The sequence below is a fragment of the Heptranchias perlo genome, chromosome 14 (assembly GCF_035084215.1).
Source record: "Heptranchias perlo isolate sHepPer1 chromosome 14, sHepPer1.hap1, whole genome shotgun sequence".
In the NCBI taxonomy this organism is placed as follows: domain Eukaryota; kingdom Metazoa; phylum Chordata; class Chondrichthyes; order Hexanchiformes; family Hexanchidae; genus Heptranchias; species Heptranchias perlo.
Window position 1 is genome coordinate 7118190 of NC_090338.1, and position 17815 is coordinate 7136004.

Here is a 17815-nt window from a genome sequence, read left to right on the forward strand (position 1 = left end):
CCCGGGAGGACTCGCCCATTACGCCCTTGGTAGGCTTCACTGCGACTCACAGCCAACCGAGAGCTGGCATGAGCTCTGTTGACCTTCAGGAAGTTCCCCAAACCTTTATTACCACTGAGGGGATCGATTCCAGAGGGGTTCGATTACCTTTTATATCAGAAGGTTAATCAATGGCGCCACTGGGAGCTGAGGAACTTTTTCTCTTTGTGAGTATTGTCTTCGGCCCAGAAGACCCTCGGACCCCCACAGCTGGAGGAACATTTCCCCCTTCCAGGGGTGTATCGGGGGGGGGTACTACCGCAGCGGCCTTGGAGGAGGTGAAGCAGGAGAGTCACAGAACGATATTGGGGCTAAAAGGGTTAAAGGTCGCAAAGACTCGGCTTGTGTTCCCTCGAGTATAGAAGATTAGGGGGTGATCTAATCGAGGGGTTTAAGATGATTAAAGGAATTGATAGGGTAGATAGTGAGAAACTATTTCCTCTGGTGGGGGGCACTTCTTCGCACAAAGGGGAGTGGAAATCTGGAACTCTCTCCCCCGAAAAGAGAGGGAGAAGCTGAGGGGGTCAATTGAAAATTTCAAAATTGAGATTTTTGTTAGGCAAGTGTATTGAGGGTTACAGAACCAAGGCGGGTAAACGGAGTTAAGATACAGATCAGCCGTGATCTAATTGAATGGCGGAACAGTCTCCAGGGACTGAATGGCCTCCTCCTTGCCGGCATGGAGTTGAAATTCCGCGGGGCTTCCGCTGACGCCGTTTCTCCAGGGGTTTCCGCGGATTCTTCCGGCAAACTTGCGGCGGACGATTGGGGAAGAACCTCTGACGGAACTCTGCTCTCGCAAAGCGCCCTCCCTCGTCCCTGCCACCACCGGTCCCCGGCCATTTTTTGTGCCCGAGCTGAGGGCAGACGACTCTGCTGTAATTGCGCCAGCAGATCGAGCGTCCCACTGCCCCCTCCCCCCCCCCCCCCCCAACTCCCCTCCACCTCCCCCAGGGGAATTTCGGGGCCTCAAGTGTCACCCACAGAATCTCGGGTCGAACGGAATTCAGCATCCCCCGCATCACCTTCACAGCCCAGTAACTTTTCCGAGCGGGATATCCGTAAAAATGACAATGAACCGAACTCGTTGGCTAATAGTCTACATCATCAAACGCCTTCGGTACGCGGCGGGTTAAAATCCTCGGTGTCTGAGAGCGAGGCGTCCCCTCCCTCACGGGTTCCGCTGGTTCCCCCCTCCCCCTCCCACCCATCCCCCCTTCCCCCCCCCCCCAAGCGACCCTACGGCATTTGTAGCACCGGCTGCTTCTGTTTGAAAGTGTCGATCACAGCCAGCAGGCCTCGCTTCAGGTTGGAGCCGCTGGCACACTTGGGCGCGGAGAGCTGGAGGGGGCCGGCCGCAGGCCCCGGGACGTCGATGGCTGGGGGCGCGTGCTTCTTCGCGGCGGACGGCGGGGACCGGAGCACGCTCTTGGTCCTGACGGGAGGAGTGGAGGCCACCAGGCATTTCTGGTACTGCAGCTGTTGGGGTAAAACGGGCAATGGGTTCACCAAAAAAAACAAACAAATGAAATGGGAGGGTAGGAGGTCATCTAGGGTCAACGGCACATCACTTAGAGAGGGAGGAAAGTTGACTGGAGGGAGTTGGAGGGGCAGCAGGATTCTCTGGAGAGGCAATTGGAGGGGAATATCTTCTGTTCACTTTCTCTTTACAGCTGTACAGAGCTCTAGTGAGACCCCATCTGGAGATACTGCGTTCAGTTCTGGGCACCGCACCTCAGGAAGGATATATTGGCCTTGGAGGGGGTGCAGTGCAGATTCACCAGAATGATACCGGGGCTAAAAGGGGTTAAATTATGAAGACAGGCTGCATAGACTAGGCTTGTATTCCCTTGAGTATAGAAGATTAAGGGGTGATCTAATTGAGGTGTTTTAGATGATTAAAGGATTCGATAGGGTAGATAGAGAGAGAAACTATTTCCTCTGGTGGGGGGAGTCCAGAACAAGGGGGCAGAACCTTAAAATTAGAGCTCGGGCCGTTCAGGGGTGATGTCAGGAAGCACTTCTTCACACAAAGGGGAGTGGGAATCTGGAACTCTCTCCCACAAAAAGCTGTTGAGGCCGGGGGTCAATTGAAAATTTCAAAACTGAGATTGATAGATCTTTGTTAGGCAAGGGTATTAAGGGTTACGGAACCAAGGCGGGCAGATGGAGTTAAGATGCAGATCAGCCGTGATCTAATTGAATGGAGGAACCGGCTCGAGGGGCTGAATGGCCTCCTCCTGTTCCCACGTTCTTTCAAAGGATATTGAACTGTTGAGACCTTCACAGTCAAACCTGGTGCTGTTCACATTCAAAGACTACACATGTACACTCTCCAGAAGGAGTCCCGGCACAGTAGGAGGCCATTCTGCCCATCGTGCCTGTGCCATCTCTTTTGAAAGAGCTATCCAATTAGTCCCACTCCCCCCTGCTCTTTCCCCCAGAGCCCTGCAAATTTTCCCTTTTCAAGTATTTATCCAATTCTCTTTTGAAAGTTATTATTGAATCTGCTTCAGGCAGTGAATTCCAGATCATAACAACTCGCTGCATTTAAAAAAAAATTCTCCTCATCTCCCCCTCTGATTCTTTTGCCAATTATCCCATATCTGTGATCTTTGGTTACCGACCCTCCTGCCAGTGGAAAAAGTTTCTCCCGATCTACTCTATCAAAACCCCTTGTAATTTTGAACACAATTAAATCTCTCTCTGCTCTAAGGAGAACAATCCCAGCTTCTCCAGTCTCTCCACTGAACTGAAGTCTCTCACCCCTGGACCCTGTTCATTGGACTCCACTTTATACAATCCTTATAGATACATGTACCACCCTCCCTTTTGCCTTGCACCATCATCCCTTTTGCCATTTAATCACTCCTGCCCTCCGCCCCAGCACAGACCTTCCCTTTTGTTCGTTCCCTCCCTCCCACCAATCCCCACCCCCCCTTCCCCGCTTTCCCCTGGCTCTGTACTTACTACCAAACGTCTTCCAGCTCTGATGAAAGGTCATCGACCTGAAACCTTAACTCTGTTTCTCTCTCTCCACAGAGGCTGCCTGACCTGCTGAGTGTTTTCCAGCATTTTCTGTTTTTATTTCAGGTTTCCAGCGTCCGCAGTATTTTGCTTTTGAACTTTAGATTATGTTGGCTTTGGTTTGGTGGCTTCAGGTTTGCGTGCTTCGCCAGGCCTTGGAGAAGGTGCAGAGGAGATTTACCAGGGATGAAGGACTTCAGTAATGTGGAGAGACTGGAGAAGCTCCTCACAGCAGGGAAGATTAAGTGGAGGTTTAATTGTGTTCAAAATTATGAGGGTTTGTGTCAGAGTAGAGAGGGAGAAATTGTTTCCAGTGGCAGGAGGGTCATTAACCAAAGGATACAGACTTAAGATAATTGGCAAAAGAACCAGGGGGGGAGATGAGGAGAATTTTTTTTACGCAGCGAGTTGTTACGATCTGGAATGCGCTGCCTGAAAGGGCGGTGGAAGCAGATTCAATAGTAACTTTCAAAAGGGAATTGGATAAATACTTGAAAAGGAAAAATTTCCAGGGCTCTGGGGAAAAGGCAGTGGGGAGGGAGTGGGACTAATTGGACAACTCTTCCAAAGAGCCGGCACGGGCACGACGGGCCGAGCGGTCTCCTCCTACGCTAATACTCACCATGCAGGCGGCCTGAACGGCCTCGGAGATGCAGCCGGCATCCGGCTCGCACCAGAACACGTGGCACTCAAAACGCTGCCGTCCCGTGTCGACGATGAGGCCAAACGTGCGCGGGTCCCTCCCCACGCCCAGAAAGGTCAGGTAGCGAACGCGAAACTCCCACCAGGGCTCTCCGCCCTCCTGAACAAAAAACAAGAAATACACAACAAACACGCTGGGTGGTCAAGACATGTATTCCCTGTCGAACTATTCTCCGGCGGATACTAAAAATAACCCGGGAATGCATCACAAGGTGGTGACTCATTGAGGAGTAGCAACTAGGGTTTTGCCAACTCCGGTTGAGAGTATTCCTGGAGATTTCATCACGTGACTTCCTGCTCTCCAACCACCCACACCCCTCCCCCCCTCCCCACACTCCCATATTGGTTCATGGGGTCGGGGGTAATATATTAGCATGGATAGAGGATTGGCTAATGGACAGAAAACAGAGAGTAGGAATAAACGGGTCATTCTCAGGTTGGCCGGCTGTAACTAGTGGGGTGCCGCAAGGATCGGTGCTTGGGCCTCAGCTATTTACAATCGATATTAATGACTTAGATGAAGGGACCGAGTGTAATGTATCCAAGTTTGCTGATGATACAAAGCTAGGTGGGAAAGTAAGCTGTGAGGAAGACACAAAGAGTCTGCAAAGGGATATAGACAGGTTAAGTGAGTGGGCAAGAAGGTGGCAAATGGAATATAATGTGGGGAAATTTGAGGTTATTCACTTTGGTAGGAAGAATAGAAAAACAGAATATTTTTTAAATGGTGAGAAACTATTAAATGTTGGTGGATCAGAGAGATTTGGGTGTATTCGTACAAGAAACACTGAAAGTTAGCATGCAGGTACAGCAAGCAATTAGGAAAGCAAATGGCATGTTGGCCTTTATTGCAAGGGGGTTGGAGTACAAGAGTAAGGAAGTCTTACTGCAATTGTACAGGGCTTTAATGAGACTTCACCTGGAGTACTGTGTACAGTTTTGGTCACCTTATCTAAGGAAGGATATACTTGCCCTAGAGGGGATGCAACAAAGGTTCATTAGCTTGATTTCTGGGATGAGAGGGTTGTCCTATGAGGAGAGATTGAGTAGAATGGGCCTGTACTCTCTGGAGATTAGAAGAATGAGAGGTGATCTCATTGAACCATATAAGATTCTGAGGGGGCTTGACAGGGTAGATGCTGAGAGGTTGTTTCCCCTGGCTGGAGAGTCTAGAACTAGGGGTCACAGTCTCAGGATAAGGGGTCGGCCATAGAGTCGATCCTCATCTCAGTCAAGAGATGAGGAGGAATTTCTTCACTCAGAGGGTTGCGAATCTTTGGAATTCTCTACCCCAGAGGGCTGTGGATGCTCAGTCGTTGAGTATATTCAAGGCTGAGATAGAGAGATTTTTGGACTCTAAGGGAATCAAGGGATATGGGGATCAGGCGGGAAAGTGAAGTTAAGGTAGAAGATCAGCCATGATCTGATTGAATGGCGGAGCAGGCTCGAGGGGCCGAATGGTCTACTCCTGCTCCTATTTCTTATGTTCTTATTTTCTTATGTTCTCCCGCCATTGGTCGCCTGACACGTCCATCCTCACCGAACCCCGCCTCCCCACGGCCAATTGGAAAGCAAACAGACTCTTCGTTACTTGATTGGATGATTTTTGACTGTCCGTCAAACAGCCTTCCCCCCCCCCCCACCCCATCTCCACTATATTTATAAATAATAAACAAAAGTGTTCGAAGAAAATGAAAAGAAAACATTGTTTTTTTTAATGCTCCAGTGATTTTTCTCCCTGGGTTTATGGTCACAGCAGTGTCCGGGAGGTTAGTCTTTAATCCCTGAAGACTCCAGGACAATCCCGGAGGTGTTAACAACCCCTGGTATAAACGTCGAGTCAAGAAATCTAAGTGAAGGGCTAAGGCCTAGCCCCTAAGACACCATTGAGATAGAACGCAGGAGGAGAGAAGATGAGGTGAATCAAGTTTGTAGATTGTAGGAGGAGGAGGAAGGCTGAGGGTGGTGAGGAGTTCCTTAGTTTCGAGGGTCAGGAAGAAAATGAGTTACAGTAAAGAAAGTACTTGCATTTATATCCAACATCAGGACATCCCAAAGCGCTTTACAGCTGTTGAAGTACTTTTTGAAGTGTGCACATCTTTGTAATGTAGGGAAACGCGGCAGCCAATTTGCACACAGCAAGATCCCACAAACAGCAACGTGATAATGACCAGATAATCTACTTTTTTAGTGATGTTGATTGAGGGATAAATATTGGCCCAGGACACCGGGGAGAACTTCCCTGCTCTTTTTCAAAATAGTGGCCGTGGGACCTTTTACGTCCACCTGAGAGGGCAGACGGGGCCTCGGTTTAACGTCTCAACCGAAAGGCGGCACCTCCGACAGTGCAGCGTTCCCTCAGTACTGCGGAGTGTCAGCCTGGATTTTGGGCTCAAGCCTCTGGAGTGGGAGTTGAACCCACGACCTTCTGACTCAGAAGCAAGGGAGCCATGGCTGAAAAGAGGATTTTATAGGAGATGAGTAATGATTTGAATACAATGAAGATGCAGAGCTGAGGAAGAGCATGTAACAGAGCGTAGTTGGATCTCAGGAGAAATGAAAGAGGAAGGTTTCAGAGGGACACTGACCATAGTAGCCGATAAAATAGAGAAAGGAAAGGTTTTGACAGAAGGAGAGACGTCGGAGGCTAGAGATATCAGGTGACTTTTTCTTGTGAAATCCAGACCCTGACACATGTTACTGTCTTGAAACATACTCCGATCTTCAAGAGGAAAAGGAGATGTTTATCATTTGAGGAACGTCTTTGAATGTGAAGGAGATAACGGTTGATTGTCAGAGACAAAAAATAAACGTGTAGTGATGGTGATAACACGTGACTCAAGCTGAAGGGAGACAAAGATTGATTCACACTGTGTGAGTGCAGAAAATACAATGTCTTGCAGGTGCAACAGAGAATGATGGACAATTTTGGGTGGTTGTAAGGTTGATGAAGGGGTTTCAATGAAACCTTAAACAATGAGTGAAACGATTTATAAAAGATTATCTGAATCACCGTGGGTAGGTCACAGACTGAAACCATTTCTGACCCTAGCCCACTCTTGTATGAAGAGAAGGAACCGCCTATGTGAATTACATAGATTTTACAGAATAGAAACAGGCCATTCGGCCCAAATAGTTCATGCCGGTGTTTATGCTCCACACGAGCCTCCTCCAACCTTATTTCATCTAAACCTATCAGCATATCCTTCCATTCCTTTCTCCCTCATTTACTTATCTAGCTTCTCCTTAAATGCAGCTATGCTATTTGCCACAACTACTCCTTGTGGGAGCGAGTTCCACATTCTCACCACTCTCTGGGTAAAGGAGTTTCTGCTGAATTCCCCATTGGATTTATTAGTGACTATCTTATATTTGTGGCCCCTAGTGTCGGTCTCCCCCACAAGTGGAAACATCTTCTCTACGTCTTCCCTATCAAACCCTTTCATGATCTTAAAGATCTCTATCAGGTCACCTCTTAGTCTCTTTTCTAGAGAAAAGAGCCCCAGTCTGTTCAGTCTTTCCCTTATATATAAAAAGAGGTAATCATTTTATATATCACTTTGTAAGTCAAGTCCCTTGCATAACTGTGCTGACGGTCGAGGTGAGAACGAAGGTTTGCGGTTTTTGTGGAAAAATGGACGGAACTGAAGAACACAATTCTCACAATCGTGGTAGGTTTCCCACCCAACCAGTTCTAAATCTCAAATGGGACGTGCGTGAAAACAGCAATCAGAGGTGAAGGTCCACTCCACAAATGGAAGGTGAACGAACCTAAGTTCCATTTATTGCCCCCCCCCACCTCGCTCCCCCACAGCAAGCTCCCCCAAACCCGGCAATACCAGAGGTCTATAATCAGGTCGACTGATACACGAGGTTGGCCTGGCGGGTAATCCAGAATTCCATACAATGAAAACAAAATTGACTTAGTCATCGTAAACCATTGACCCTTGGTGAGATGAATAACAACAACTTGCATTTATATAGCGCCTTTAACGTAGTAAAACGTCCCAAGGCGCTTCACAGGAGCGATTAACAAACAAAATTTGACACCGAGCCACGTAAGGAGATATTAGGACAGGAGGGGATAGGTTTTAAGGAGCGTCTTAAAGGAGGAGAGAGAGGTAGAGAGGCGGAGAGGTTTAGGGAGGGAATTCCAGAGCCTAGGCAGCTGAAGGAATAAAACCTGATTTCCCTACGGATTGATCGTAAAGGATAATAATTACTTATCGGAACTGGTGTTTCTGCAGCATTGGTGCCGGGAAACAAATGTTGAACAAATGATTTGGAGTTTAGGATCTGAGCCAGTGCTCACCTCACCCTTACACACAGACAGTGTGGTGTCCGTGACTCTCAGGAGAACTGATGGCCAATCGTTTCTGTCCATGGAATTCAGCAGACTCTTTATCACTCTGTTCACCAGCTTCATTCCTAGAAATACATCGACAAAAATATACCGATAAATGTACATACCGATAAAAAATAAAACTAGGCACTGGTAAAAATATATATTGATACAAATATCAATAAATTCATATTGATAAAAATATACAATACAAATATACACCAATAAAAATACATTAAAATATTAATTGATAAAAATATGTAAAGATATAAACTAATGAAACACAAATACATACTGCTACAAAAAATACCAATAAAAAGACCAAAATATATGCCAATAAAATATGCACCAATTAAAAAGATTCAAATATTTTTGAGAAAAATATATGCCAAAAATAACAATAAAAGTGATAAAATTATTTACTGAAAGCTATGCACCAGTTAAACTATATGATGAATGGATATATGCCGATTAAATTATGAACTGATAAAATATAGATACCAAGTATATACTTATAAAAAAAACAGATAAAAAATGTATTGGTGAAAATATATACCAATAAAAAACTATTCTGTTAAAATATGGCAGTAAAAATGTTTACTGATAAAAAATAGATGCCAATAAAAACTATGGACAAACAAAATAAAGGTTAGGGTAAGTTTCTTTTGATCAGTGATCCTTTGATGGAAATGTTTAACGCGCGGGTGTCAGCTGTGGCTCAGGTTGTGCTCCGTGTTGTGACACGGTCGGCGTTCTCAAGTGAACAGTAGACAAGTCAGCGGTCTTTAAAGGGGCAGCTGGAGGCTGCCAGCAAAAAAAGGTAAGTAAAAAAAGTACACCACTCCCACCCCCACCCTCGCACTCCACTCGGATCAGCTGTGGTACAGTGGGTAGCACTCTCGCCTCTGAGTCAGAAGGTCATGGGTTACATAGCCCCACTCCAGCGACTTGACCGCGTAATCCAGGCTGACGCTCCCAGTGCCGGTATTGAGGGAGTGCTGCACTGTCGGAGGTGCCGCCTTTTGGATGAGATGTTAAATCAAGGCCTCGTCTGGCCTATTTCAAAGAAGAGCAGGGGAGTTCTCCCCGGTGTCCTGGGACAATATTTATCCCTCAACCAACATCACTAAAAACAGGTTATCTGGTCATTATCTCATTGCTATTTGTGGGATCTTGCTGTGCGCAAATCGGTCGCTGCGTTTTCTACATTACAACAGTGGCTACACTTCGAAAGTACTTCATTGGCTGTAAAACGCTTTGGGACGTCCTGAGCTTGTGAAAGGCGCTATATAAATGCAAGCCTTTCTTTCTAAGGTTTAATACATCCATTATGGGCTACTTCTATTGGAGTAGCCCACTGACACTCGGGTAGATTTACACCTTGGCGTCTTGCTGTAAAACTGGTGTTGCGTATCGGCCGCCCATTAGAGAAACCACCCGGGCGGCTGGTTGAAAATTTAACTCCTTGCCATGTAGGTTGGTCGATACACAGGATCGGGAGTGATTCACTGGTGAAAAAGTAGCCAGTTCATAACAACATCGGACTGTCCAGGAAGAGAACAGGTCAGTGCAGTCCAGGTACTCATCCAACTCTTTCTTGAACCGGCTGATGCAATCACCACTCACAGCCTCCCTCGGCAGTCCATTCCATGCATTGACAACCCACTGCATAAAGTAATCAAGTCTTTCACCCTTCCTCTTCTAAGTTTGAGGCTGTGGTTTCTAGAACAATCTGTGACTATGTTGACATTTGTCTTGTCGATACCCTTTTCGATCTTGAATACTTTCATAGGATCACCCCAGAACCTTATCTTCCTGAGTTCTAATTACTCTGCTCATAACTCAGGTCCCTTCTCCTCTGGAGGGGGAGGGTGAACAGCCAGTAGTCGTGGTCCATATTGGTACCAACGACATAGGTTAAAAAAAAGGGATGAGGTCCTGCAAGGTGAATTTAAGGAGTTAGGAGATAAATTAAAAAGCAGGACTTCAAAGGTAGTGATCTCAGGATTACTACCAGTGCCACGTGCTAGTGAGTATAGGAACAGGAGAATAGACAGGATGAATGCGTGGCTGCAGGGATGGTGTAGGAGAGAGGGATTTAGATTCCTGGGACATTGGGACCGGTTCTGGGGAAGGTGGGACCTGTACAAACGGGACGGGTTACACCCGAGCAGGACCGGGACTAATGTCCTCGCGGGGGTGTTTGCAAGTGCTGTTGGGGAAGGTTTAAACTAGAGTGGCAGGGGGATGGGAACCTGAGCGGGGAGTCAGAAGGGAGTAAAGTTGAGAGCAGCAAGAGAGGGGAAGACCCAGGGGAAATCTACAATACAAATCGTACAAACAGTTGTTCAAGAACAAGTGAAAGGGAAAAGCGTAGAGCAACGGAAAGAAAGTGTACTTTAGGCAGATAAAATAAAAACTAGACGGCGTAAGGCGATTAACCCAGCATCAAAGCTGAAGGTCAGGCTAGGGTGTGTGGCCCAACTAAGAGTTCTATATACAAATGCACGGGGTATAAGGAATAAATTAAATGAACTACAGGTTCAAATTCAAATTGGAGGGTATGACATGATAGCTATTACTGAGACATGGCTGCAGGATGGTCAGGATTGGGAACTAAATATACCAGGTTATAAGGTCTACAGGAGAGATAGGGAAAATGGAAGAGGGGGAGGGGTAGCCTTAATGATTAGAGATGAAATCACTTCAATGATAAAGGGGGATATAACGAGAGGTAAGCAGCCAACAGAGACCTTATGGGTTGAATTGAGAAATAGGAAAGGATCTAAGACTATAGTGGGAATTGTGTATAGGACCCCTGGCAGTAGCTCTGAAGTGCTAGATTGTATAAATGCAGAGATTAGACAAGTGTGTAACAAAGGCATAGTGGTCTTAATGGCGGACTTTAACCTTCACATAGATTGGGAAAAGCAGACTAGCAACTGTCAGAAAGGTAGTGAATTTCTTGAGTGTGTCCGGGATAGTTTTCTACAGCAGTATGTCCGAGAGGCAACAAGGGGGCAAGCCATACTAGATTTAGTAATGAGTAACGAACCAGATTTAGTTAACGGCTTAACTGTGCGTGAACATCTATCCAATAGCGATCATAACATGATCGAGTTCAATGTAGTGTTTGAAAGGGAAAAAAGTGAATGAGCTGCTAAGATTCTAGACTTGGGTATGGCCGACTTCAATGGGATGAGACAGAGACTGTCCACAGTAAACTGGGCAAATCTGTTAATGGGTAAAACGACTGATGATCAGTGGGAAATGTTTAAAGAAACATTTAACGTGATACAGAACCGATTTATACCCCTGAGGGGCAAGAACTCTACTTGCCAAAAAAAGCAGCCATGGACAACTAAAGAGGTAAGGGACAGTATAAGACATAAGGAAAGGGCATACAAAAAGGCAAAAAATGGCAGAGATCCTGGCGAATGGGAAAGATACAAAGATCAACAAAGGGTCACAAAACAGATAGTAAGAGCTACAAAAAGAGAGTATGAAAAGAAACTTGCAAGGGATATCAAAAACAATACAAAGAACTTCTATACTTATATTAGGAAAAAGAGGGTGGTCAGGAGCAGTGTTGGCCCCTTAAAAACTGAAAGTGGGGATATTGTCATTGACAATGGGGAAATGGCGGACATGTTGAACAATTACTTTGCGTCAGTATTTACAGTAGAAAGAGAGGATAGCATGCTGGAAATCCCAAGAAAACTAATATTGAATCGGGGACAGGGACTCGATAAAATTAACATAAGTAAAGCAACAGTAATGAAGAAAATAATAGCACTAAAGAGTGATAAATCCCCAGGACCAAATGGTTTCCATCCCAGGGTTTTAAAGGAAGTAGGTGAGCACATTGCAGATGCCCTAACTATAACTTCAAAGTTCTCTAGATTCAGGAACTGTCCCTCTAGATTGGAAAATTGCACTTGTCACTCCGCTTTTTAAGAAAGGAGAGAGAGGGAAACCAGGGAATTATAGACCAGTTAGCCTAACATCTGTTGTGGGAAAATGCTGGAGTCTATAATTAAGGATAGGGTGACTGAACACCTCAAGAATTTTCAGTTAATCAGAGAGAGCCAGCATGGATTTGTGAAAGGTAGGTCGTGCCTGACAAACCTGATTGAATTTTTTGAAGAGGTGACTAAAGTAGTGGTCAGGGGAATGTCAATGGATGTTATTTATATGGACTTCCAGAAGGCATTTGATAAGGTCCCACATAAGAGACTGTTAGCTAAGATAGAAGCCCATGGAATCAAGGGAAAAGTATGGACTTGGTTAGGAAGTTGGCTGAGCGAAAGGCGACAGAGAGTAGGGATAATGGGAAGGTGCTCACATTGGCAGGATGTGACTAGTGGAGTCCTGCAGGGATCTGTCTTGGGGCCTCAATTATTCACAATATTTATTAACGACTTAGATGAAGGCATAGTAAGTCTCATATCTAAGTTTGCTGATGACACAAAGATTGGTGGCATTGTAAGCAGTGTAGATGAAAACATAAAATTACAAAGCGATATTGATAGATTAGGTGAATGGGCAAAACTGTGACAAATGGAATTCAATGTAAACAAATGTGAGGTCATCCAATTTGGATCAAAAAAGGATAGAACAGGGTACTTTCTAAATGGTAAAAAGTTAAAAACAGTGGATGTCCAAAGGGACTTAGGGGTTCAGGTACATAGATCATTGAAGTGTCATGAACAGGTGCAGAAAATAATCAAGAAGGCTAATGGAATGCTGGCCTTTATATCTAGAGGACTGGAGTACAAGGGGGCAGAAGTTATGCTGCAGCTATACAAAACCCTGGTTAGACCACACCTGGAGTACTGTGAGCAGTTCTGGGCACCGCACCTTCAGAAGGACATTTCGGCCTTGGAGGGAGTGCAGCGTAGGTTTACTAGAATGATACCCGGACTTCAAGGGTTAAGTTACGAGGAGAGATTACACAAATTGGGGTTGTATTCTCTCGTGTTTCGAAGGTTAAGGGGTGATCTGATTGAAGTTTACAAGATATTAAGGGGAACAGATAGGGTGGATAGAGAGAAACTATTTCCGCTGGTTGGGGATTCTAGGAGTAGCGGGCACAGTCTAAAAATTAGAGCCAGACCTTTCAGGAGCGAAATTAGAAAACATTTCTACACACAAAGGGTGGTAGAAGTTTTGAACTCTCTTCCACAAACGGCAACTGATACTAGCTCAATTGCTCAATTTAAATGTGAGATAGATCGCTTTTTGGCAATCAAAGGTATTAAGGGATATGGGCCAAAGGCAGGTATATGGAGTTAGATCACAGATCAGCCATGATCTTATCAAATGGCGGAGCAGGCACGAGGGGCTGAATGGCCTACTCCTGTTCCTATGTTCCTATGATCCTTCATCCTCACTGGGTCAAAATCCTGGAACTCCTGACCCAACAGCACTGTGGGAGAACCTTCACCACACGGACTGCAGCGGTTCAAGAAGGCGGCGGCTCACCACCACCTTCTCAAGGGGCAACCGGTGATGGGCAATAAATGCCGGCCTCGCCAGCGACGCCCACATCCCGAGAATGGATTAAAAAATGGGTGCCTCGTTCCAGCTGCCGATGTCTGCGGCAATTCCCGCACCTTCGGGAGAGGGAGCTATGAAAACTGGCAGAAAGACAGAATCTAACTTGCCACATTTTTATTTTTGAATTGCTTAAATAAGAAGTCTCGATTTTGCACTCCAAAGATTAGTTTTGCTTCACGTCCTCGTCACACCGGGATTGACTCAAAATCGATCGTAGTTTTCCCGGTTTCACTCAGAGATTTACTCACCCATTGAATCAGCCACAGGGAGACGGCCGATGTACTGCACCTGAAACCTCTGCACCGATTGCCTCACGGCCTCCAGGAGATCAACTGGAACAGAAAGGTAGATGGGCGGTCACAGAGACCTGCGGTACTTGTGTAAAATAAACATACCGTCAAACAGCGCAGCCCTACAGTCAGAATGCACAGTTTGGAAATGTCTCGCCTCTTATAAAGTCAAGTCCTTAGAACATATAAGAAAGCAGATAACATGAATGGGCCACTCATCTCCTCTCCCCGGCATAGCCCCCTTACCCTCCACCTTATCATGGACTCTATCCATCCATTTAATATTTTCCCACAGCCCCTGTACCCTCTCCCCTATCATGGACTCTACCCCACTCATTTAATCTCCTTCCACAGCCCGTATATACTCTACGCTATGATGGACTCTACCCCACCCATTTAATCACCTCCCACAACTCCTCTACACTCCACCCCATTATGGACTCAACCCACCCATCTTCCTTCACTCCTCCATACCCTCCTTTCCCACCACCAGCTTGGTCCCAGCAGCACAAGAATCATTGTGTCCCAAGCAGTATTTGCTCACCTCAGTCTTTATCTGTCCCTCGATCCTGGAAACTCATTCCCAAACAGATATTTAACCAAGTCCTTGCCATCAACTGTTGTTGCTGAGCCTGTTCCAAACCCAGAGGTTTGTGAGGAACAAACTTTCTTCCTATCTCCTGTCCACTTGAGGCTTGTTCATTTTCAACCTGCATCTGTCATTTTGGTCCTTGTCAAATAATCTGGTTACATTTACACCGTTTGTACCTCCCAGCCTCCTATGGTGCATTCACACTACAACCATATAAAGTGGCTGCCCTTCGCACCAACGCTGCAGTTACATCGTAAATGCAGCCTGAATCCAGAGCCTTACTCCTCTTTATCTTAAAGCCAGTTCACACTTGGTTTACACGGCACGCAATTAACATTGGCGCGAAGCCTAGCGCACCGACTAATTGGGCTTTTATCGTTAGAACAACGCAAATTACGGGGCGATATGATAGAAGTGTTTAAAATGATGAAACAATGGGACGGGGTAGATATATAAAGACTGTTTCCAGTAGTCGAGGTATCAAGAATGAGGGGCCATAGATACAAGATTAAACGTAAGAGATTTAGAGCAGAGAGCAAAAGAAACTTCTTTACACAGAGAATTCAATTCCCTTATAGAGAAATCCATTCACCACATCATCTTACCACCTACCCCCACTTAGTCAGCGAAAGAAGCATAGCTGAGGCAGTGGAGGTCATTACTGAACATTAGAAAGAACAGAGGTCTCTAGTGGTCTTCAGTGGCTTTGGTTGCCCAATTTGAACCATTACCATTGATGGCTTCCCCACCATTTAGCCAATGGACAATCCAAATTACTTTATCTTGGATCTCAGAGGCTTTTTCTTTAGTCTTGAGTTTTGTGAAGGGTCTTTTTCAAATCCGTCTTGAAAATTAAGATTATACATTAGCCATCAATTTACAATTACCCACCATCTTCTCTTGGTCCATGATAGTAAGGTAGCTGATTCAAAACACTCCTCGAAAAAGATCTAGTGAGGAACAAAGGAGAAGGACACTGGATGTCTCAGGCTGTGTTCAGACTAGATTGTCAACTGTCCCTCCTCAAGTCCAAAACTGGACAAGTGATAGGAAAGGTACAGAGCATGGGGTGGGATCGTGGCTTGAGATCTGGAGTTTGCTTTGTTGATGATGATTAATGTAGACCTGTATGTAGACATTCCTATCTCTGTAAGAGAGCTGTGTTAAATGAATGATTCTTCATGAGGTTGAAGGTACCTGGTAGAGATAGGCCAACTGGGGAGATGCCCTCCTCCATTCCTGAAACATTCGATGAGTCGTTAGTCATTGCTCGTTCTGCCATGATCTGGAATGAGTTGGAGATGGTATCAGATTCCGAGACACATCACAGATTTGGTTACCACCCTGTTAGATTATTGAGTTCGTACTCTAGATTGAACGGGGATAATTTTGACTTCGGGGGAAAGTGTTGAGCCCATTTTTCTGCTCTGCTTTTTCCGCTTTTCGTATCAGTTGAAGTCAATGGATATGAAAATCGGGAGAGATGTATAACGGACAACTGAATCGAAATCAGGAGAGATGTATAATGGACGACTGAATTGAAATCGGAAGAGATGTATAACGGGCGGCTGAATTGAAATCAGGAGAGATGTATAACGGGCGGCTGAATTGAAATCAGGAGAGATGTATAACGGGAGGATGAATTGAAATCAGGAGAGATGTATAACGGGCGGCTGAATTGAAATCAGGAGAGATGTATAACGGGCAACTGAATTGAAATCAGGAGAGATGTATAACGGGAGGATGAATTGAAATCAGGAGAGATGTATAACGGGCGGCTGAATTGAAATCAGGAGAGATGTATAACGGGCGGCTGAATTGAAATCAGGAGAGATGTATAACGGGCGGCTGAATTGAAATCAGGAGAGATGTATAACGGGAGGCTGAATTGAAATCAGGAGAGATGTATAACGGGCAACTGAATTGAAATCAGGAGAGATGTATAACGGGAGGATGAATTGAAATCAGGAGAGATGTATAACGGGCGGCTGAATTGAAATCAGGAGAGATGTATAACGGGCAGCTGAATTTAAATCAGGAGAGATGTATAACGGGGGGCTGAATTGAAATCAGGAGAGATGTATAACGGGCGGCTGAATTGAAATCAGGAGAGATGTATAACGGGCGGCTGAATTGAAATCAATCGTTTTACACTATCATCCTAAGTCAAAATGACCCCCATTGGGTTTTTCAGGCAGATACTGAGACACTTCAACTGACTGCCACACTGAAGTACGTAAGTCTAGTCTGTACTCACGTACAGGTTACTTTAACAAGACACACATCTCTATCCTCCACCATAAGATGGTGAAAGCCCTGGGTTAGAGAGGGGGAGAACCAGCCAAGGCCTGTTGTTCCTGATCACGATCCAGTGACTACCGCTGGGAAGCGTTGCATGTGCGGAAATCGGAATTGGCCTTGATTGTGATGCCCCACGGTTGAATGGCCTGCCAACACTCAATGTGTAGATTCACACAGGATAAATGGTCACTTTAATAGTGGTCATTAAATAGTCCATATGGTCCTCACCTCTACTGCGCCCAATGAAGGAGGTCACATAGGTAAGAGACTCCACAAGAATAAGTCAAGAAAGAACTTGCATTTATATAGCACCTTTCATGATCTCAGGACGTCCCAAAGTACTCATCAAGTGTAGTCACTGTTGTAATGGAGGGAAACGCAGCAGCCAATTTGGGCACAGCAAGATCCCACAAACAACAATGAGATAAATGACCAATTAGTTTAGTTTTAGTGCTGTTGGTTGAGGGATAAATGTTGGCCAGGACACTACTCCCCCGCTCTTCTTCAATTAGTACTGTGGGATCTTTTGCATCCGCTCGAGAGGGCAGGCAGGGCCTCAGTTTGACCATGTATCTGTAAAATGGCACCTCCAACAGTGCAGCACTCCCTCAGTACTGCAGTTGAGATTTTGTGCTCAATTCCTAGAGTAGGGTTTGAGCCCATAACCTTCTTGGCTCAGAGGTAAGGGTGTTACCACAATGCCAAGGCCGACAGCTGACAAGAAAACGTAAAGAAACCGAGTTATGGGCATGGTAGCTTAATGGTAATGGTAATGGTACTAGACCAGCAACCCAGCAAATGTGAGTTCAAATCCCACCATGGTAAGTGATGCAATTGAATTCAATCTGTCTGGTAATTAATAGGCTGATTTACAGGTGACTCCAGTCCATCACTATGTGCTTTGACTCTGAATGCCCTTGGGGCAACAAAGGATAGGAGCAGGAGCAGGAGGAGGCCATTCAG

The 17815-nt window shown here is 45.6% G+C and overlaps 1 protein-coding gene across 1 annotated transcript in view; it reads right to left on the reverse strand.

The window, feature by feature from the left end:
• Positions 1–1277: 1277 nt before the first annotated feature.
• The window catches only part of apbb3 (amyloid beta (A4) precursor protein-binding, family B, member 3), an 85394-nt gene continuing 68856 nt past the window's right edge, over positions 1278–17815 (reverse strand). The window contains exons 9-13 of the mRNA XM_067996591.1: positions 15749–15836; positions 13918–14001; positions 8081–8196; positions 3689–3868; positions 1278–1518 (exon numbers count right to left, since the gene is read on the reverse strand). Coding sequence (XP_067852692.1) covers positions 1279–1518; positions 3689–3868; positions 8081–8196; positions 13918–14001; positions 15749–15836 — 708 coding nt within the window. The 3' untranslated portion in view covers position 1278. The remainder of the gene's footprint in view (positions 1519–3688; positions 3869–8080; positions 8197–13917; positions 14002–15748; positions 15837–17815) is intronic.